Raw genomic sequence first — 6,000 nt, 5'->3', positions numbered from 1 at the left:
GCGTTTCAGAAACAATAAGAAAATGCATCCTCATATAGGATTTTTTCCCCTGTCCTTCTGTATTTCAATTTTTACTGGGTCTTTGCCTCTCTTTTAAGAAACTGAATGAAAACCAATTTTGTATCCTTGCTGGAACACAGGTCTCCTCCTCCTGCACATCTTTCCAAAATAATACAGAGAACTATGAAACAATAAAATATTTTTGATAACCAAAATAGTAATTCGTGCTCAAAAGTAATTCGAGGCTGTCTGCAAGCAGAATGTTTAAATATTATTATAAATATATCACAGAGAACTGTTCCCCTGCTGTCTCTAACACGGGCAGGTTCTCTGCTTGACCGTATTTGATTCAGCTTCTACAACCTGCACGCTGGAATCAGGCGATGCAGTATTAGAAGCTCACATTTTAGTGCACTACAGCACAGCACAGGAAGAGGCTGAACAGATTTCCCACCTACCAGTATCTGTACAGCCACAGCTTCAGAATTACAAGCTACAACCTTACAGAAAGGCCTTTGATGGGACAAACGTAAGGAGAAGACAAGCCTGTCCCCGTGTTGAACTGAAGGTGATGCATTCTGCAGTCAGAAACTCTGTATGCAGGTCCTCCAGGTCTGGTTCTTTAAGAACAATGATTTTCACTCTGAAGTTGGATTTAACTTACAGTCGTCTGAGAGGATTCTCTTTCTTTACTGGAATTACAGGTAACAGCAACGCAGAGCAAGGTTTGCGGCTAGCATAGTTGAAGTGGACATCTGTGAATTGATCTGGGTTTAATTAATATGAGCTTGCCTAGAACCCAAATCTAATTGTACTTAAACAGCAGAACTGAGAGCATGCAGGTATTTTGTAATACTGCAATAGCACAGCCCAGCAGAATGCGCAAGCATTTCATGTAGCAAGCAATGTAGCCATCAAAGCAGCAAAGAAAAACTTGTACAGTTGTGCTTTGGAGACATCCAAGCGACAGAATTGATGAGACCAAAATGAGGACAGGAAGGAAAAAGGGCCGGACGTCCTGCCCCAGGCACAGGAGGGTGACTGGCAAAACCAGAAGCATGTTGAGGAACAGGGAGGAGCTGAAACCCTGCTTTCTGCCGGTGGGGTAAGCACCAGCAGGGAGCGGGGAAAGATGCAGACAGGCAGACAGACTGTCCGCCTGGTTCTGGGTGCTCTGGGGAAGGAGCTCCCTGATCACCTTAAGGACTAGAGAGAACTCAGCACCAGCTGTACAGTAGCAGCTGCTGCACAGCCACAGCTAACACAGCGTCCAGTTGTCATATGCTGAAAGCTTTATGGAAGTAGCACTTGTGATTAATTATAAGCAAGAACTAGCCATTAGCACAATGTGTATTGCTATTGAATGAATTCAGTCGTTTTGAAGTTTAAAACTAGCCCCATTTATCAGTCTTTTAAGCACTCCCACTGCAAGTCTCTAATTCCTTGAAATATATACATGTGCACACAGAAGTACATATATATATGTAATATACCTGCATTCAGCTACAGCATTAGAGATACTTGATTATTGATACTTTTAACCAATACAAATGGGGAAAAAAAAAAGCTGTCAGGCTACAAGACTCTTTCTTTGATTAGACACTGAAGCAGTGGATTTCAGAACTAAATACATATTTTAAAAATATATATAAACTCCTGAGTTTAACTGGATGTTGATCAACGAGAGACCCTAGGAGCAAAGGCAGTTAGTTTGTGCTCGTGGCGCAGAGAGAGGGGCAGGCAGTGGTGACAGAGAGGATGGCTGTCAGTGATGGGCTGCCAGTTGCAGCTGTGCAACAGAGATGGGATCTGTTGGGGGAAAAGGCATAGAGGAAGGTAGCACCATTGGCATAAACACCAGTCTCTGTTCTTTATTCTCCACCACACAGAAAGGTTTGGGTTGGAAGGGACCTTAAAACCCATCCAGTTCCACCCCCTGCCATCGGCAGGGACACCTCCCACCAGCCCAGGCTGCCCAAAGCCCCATCCAGCCTGGCCTTGAGCACCTCCAGGGATGGGGCACACCTGACAAGGGATTTCTGGGCATTGTCTTTATCACAGCAAATATGTAATCAACAATCTTGATTTTCTCTGGCTAATGTTTTACTCATTGGTGTTGGCACACTTTCTCCAACCTGTAGCAAGAGGCAGGCATGGCCAGGTGAGCACCACGGTAATGCCAGGTGAGCTACTGGTAAAAAAAAAAAAAAAAAAAAAAAAAAGCTCTTAGAAGTAGGAAAAGCCTGTGCATATCTATTGCCCTCCTCCAGCTTCACCTGCATTTCTGCTTGGAAGCCTCATCCTAAGGCAGGTGGTCTTCACTTCCACCTGCTCAGCTAACTATCTTTCTTATCATAGAAGCTTGGTAACTTCTGATGGTTTCTGAAGATCAGCCGAGCTTCCATTCATCTTTTGCTGAGTCTTCGGTATGCAGGCAAGCCAGATGAGCCATTTGTAGGACTGCTCACGAGACTGGTATATGTGATTTTCTAACTTTTTTTTTTTTCTAACACTCCTTTTTTTTTTCCCTAACACTCTCAATATGGTAACTCAGGCTGGAAGGGACTAGAGGACTCCCGATGTGCAATCCCTACTCAGCTGTAAGGTCAGAGTCTAGCTTGTTTCATGCTTTTATCCTGTCCCACCTTTGAAAACCCTAAGGATGGGAGTCAGCACTCTCTCCAGGCAACTTAACTTACTCACCCAGCATCCCTGTACAGTACTGCCTTCCTCTTTTCATGTAAATCTTGAATCATACCTCGGAGACTTAGAATATAAGGAAAAACTGGAATAATCCTCTTGGACTGTCAAAAGGTGCTTGACAACTATCGTTGGGCTCTGCAGATAAAAATCGCCATTCACTGCCAAAAAGAATTTGAAGCAGCTGACCCACCTGCTACAAGAACATGGCTTCTAGCATCAGCACTGCAAGGAATGACACATCTTTAGTTAGAAGCAAAACATTCAATTAGCCTTCCCCTAAAAAGAATTTTCCAGGTCTGGAAAATTAAGTAATTTTCTTGGTTCGCTTATATTACTATAGGGTTTGATACAATTACAAAGTGTTCACTGCGTTATCAACTGATCCAACATCCTTTACCAACATCCTTTTTACCACAGAACATGTGTCAGGGCATAATCCCTCAGAGAGAAAAAACATAACATTCCTCATATTTAGCCCAGGGTTTAAGCACATGGAGGAGCCCCTACCACAGACCCTAACTTGTTACTCTAATTTGTCTTTGCAGCAGCTCCCTTTGCGGAAGCATTTAAGCCTGACTCTGGCAGTGGCCTGAGAGAGCAACATTTCAGTAACCTGTGCTTTGAAGTGAGAGCAGAGAGTGATGTACCAAAAAGATACATGGAAAATATATGAAGACTTGCTTTGAGAACACGGGAATGTACAACAGAAAGCGAGGACAGAGGAATATGGGATGAAGAGTTAAGACAGCAAGCGTGGGGTTTTAAATAGAACAGCTGGATTAGAGTATGGCCTGACATTCTGAGGAGCAACGGGACATGAAAGAAGAGAGTACACAGTGTATAGTAGTGCTCTTTGCATCGTAAGATATCAAGACCTACAAGGACAAATTGCTAAACTACAGCAAAAAGGCAGGAGGCCCTATGTAGCGCAGAAGCAGTATCCTGAGACAGTTAATTCTAGGTCTTGTGGCGAGAGGAAGTGAAATGTTCTAAAATTACCCTAAAATTAGAAAAACCACAGAGCTTGTTAAAAATGCCCATGCGCGTTTTATTAATAAAAACTAACAGTGCCAAGGTTAAACAAGTCAAACAATTATAGTCTCTTTATATTCCATAAAATATTACAGAAAAGTTTATTTGTGTTTCAATAAAAAGACTACTGTCTTAGAATAGGCAGCTGACAGTATTTGTGCAGTTAATTGTTTGTGAATAGATTTAAAAAGACTACCACCTGCCCTGAAATTCCTTTTATAAAAATGAACTATTAAAAATGATTGACAAATTTTGAGTTAAAAAACTTAAAACATTCTCTATATTTAATTTCAACTTTATAATAGATTACAGGAAGATGCTTATGAAACAAATACAAACATTTGTTTCAGTACATGTCTTTATATGATAGACTTATAAGTATGTAAACAACTATATAATAAAAAGTTTCCAAAGTCTGCCTGTAAGAAATCAGGCAAATTTTACCATAAGCAATAAATCATTCCAAACCTTCAAGACATTTTATATAGCTGCACCAACTGGCAGTAAACATTTGCCAAAAACTCTGTAATTCATGTCCCAACATACAGTGACAAGTATATAAACTTGATGGAATCATAATGTTAGATATAATTTAAGGGAAAATAAGTTCACAACAACATTTCTGGAATTTAACATGTAAAAAAGTAGGACGTATCTTTCTTGTTTGGTTCTTTGGACACTGCATGGTTAACAAAAAAAACACTACTACATTAGCTCACTATCCCTCAAAAAGTGGTATAATCAAAATACACTCCAAATAAATTGCCATTCAGTGTATTCATTTTCCACAGAAGGATAGCATTTTATTTCTCAATGATGTGTCTACAATTTCTTTAGCAAACTTAGCAAGAACATTTGGGGCAAAATCCATTTTCCTTCAAGTAAAAAAAAAATAAAAACAAAAATAAACCAAAACCCCCTAAAACGAGTAAATAAAGGCTCTGCATTAACACACTGGTATCAAAAACACACATCCACACCACATTTAAAAATATCCTACATAAAACAATCCTTGTTTGCTTATCAGAGGTGCAATTTCTAAACTCAGAACTGCTTACCAACATTTTTCTTGAGGGACGGGGCAAAGTAATTTGAGACTTCTCTCCCTAGAACAATTTATTCCTGAAGCTTGCTGAATTTTAACAAAAAATAGTCTACAAGCAAAGGGCATCAGTCGTCATCATCGTTTTCATTAAAATCATCGTCGTCGTCATCGTCATCCCCTACGTAAGAAACTGGTGTTTCAACTCTGGAGCCACTGTACTGAGATCCATTGGAACTCGTAGCCAACATCCCATCTCCACCATTGGAAAAGTCACTGGAAAAAGAAAAAACAGTTGGCATTGCTTAACGATTCTTCCCAGTTTGCTGTGCTTTTAACCATTATCACATATCTGCTCCATTCCTGTAACAGATCTGCCACCTCTACTTTGTAAATTGTCTTTAACATAGGTCTTAGTTGCTTCTCAAAAGCTCTAACAGTAATTTAGTAACATTTGATTCTAACAGTTGAAGTAATTTTGAAATGTTTCTTACTATGTTTGTTATATTAAACTCCATGGAACAATGAAATCCTTTCACAAGTGCTTTACAAGCATGTTTTTCAGATTTCATTCAAGGCATATTTACTTTTAAGAGTAAGCAGCTATCTAAGGCCCAAAACATTTTTATGTAGCGCCAGACAGTTGCATCACAAGTGAATCGTGTCATCCAGAAGCACTAATCTTGATTTGGAAAGTAAAGAATTCATAGTTTCTCCGGGTTAATTCCTTGTTGTTATATGGCCAACTACCACGCTGTATTATTAAACTGGGTATTTTTATCCTCACTGTGCTTTTCTAGTTTTAAGAAAAACTCTTTAGCATCTTCAATTTTTATCCCCTGTAAGAGTACTAAAAATTTGCCTCTTAGAATAGCAAGTACATTTAGAACATTCACCTTCTTACTTAAATACATTATTTTTCCCCCCATAATATACACGCATTGTAGATATGGTCTGATATTTCTTGTTCCTAGAGAAATTAATTGTATACAAAAGAATTTTATTTCTAAGTCAGCAAATAATGGTGGAGGCAGAATTGTACTATTTTGCTAGTCTTTTTATTACCAAGTTTCACATTCTTAGTTAAGATCAGTGAAAAATCCTTTTCCTGAAAATCACTGAAATGGCATTTCTAACTTGACAAATACTCATCATTTTTTCAAAAACACATTTTAGTGATTTTTAATCCAGTTAACACGTATAATCAGCCATGCACAATCTTG

The 6,000-nt window shown here is 39.1% G+C and overlaps 1 protein-coding gene across 4 annotated transcripts in view; it reads right to left on the bottom strand.

Annotated features, from left to right (window-relative positions):
* Positions 1-3,727: 3,727 nt before the first annotated feature.
* TFDP1 (transcription factor Dp-1) overlaps positions 3,728-6,000 on the bottom strand; it is a 41,291-nt gene continuing 39,018 nt past the window's right edge. For all 4 annotated transcript variants that reach the window (XM_084495594.1, XM_084495596.1, XM_084495593.1 and 1 more), the window contains exon 12: positions 3,728-5,053. In XM_084495594.1, the coding sequence (XP_084351720.1) occupies positions 4,906-5,053 (148 nt within the window). In that variant the 3' untranslated portion in view covers positions 3,728-4,905. The remainder of the gene's footprint in view (positions 5,054-6,000) is intronic.

The sequence above is a fragment of the Aythya ferina genome, assembly GCF_964211825.1.
Source record: "Aythya ferina genome assembly, chromosome: 1".
In the NCBI taxonomy this organism is placed as follows: Eukaryota; Metazoa; Chordata; class Aves; order Anseriformes; family Anatidae; genus Aythya; species Aythya ferina.
This window is presented reverse-complemented; position numbering and strand designations above follow the sequence as displayed.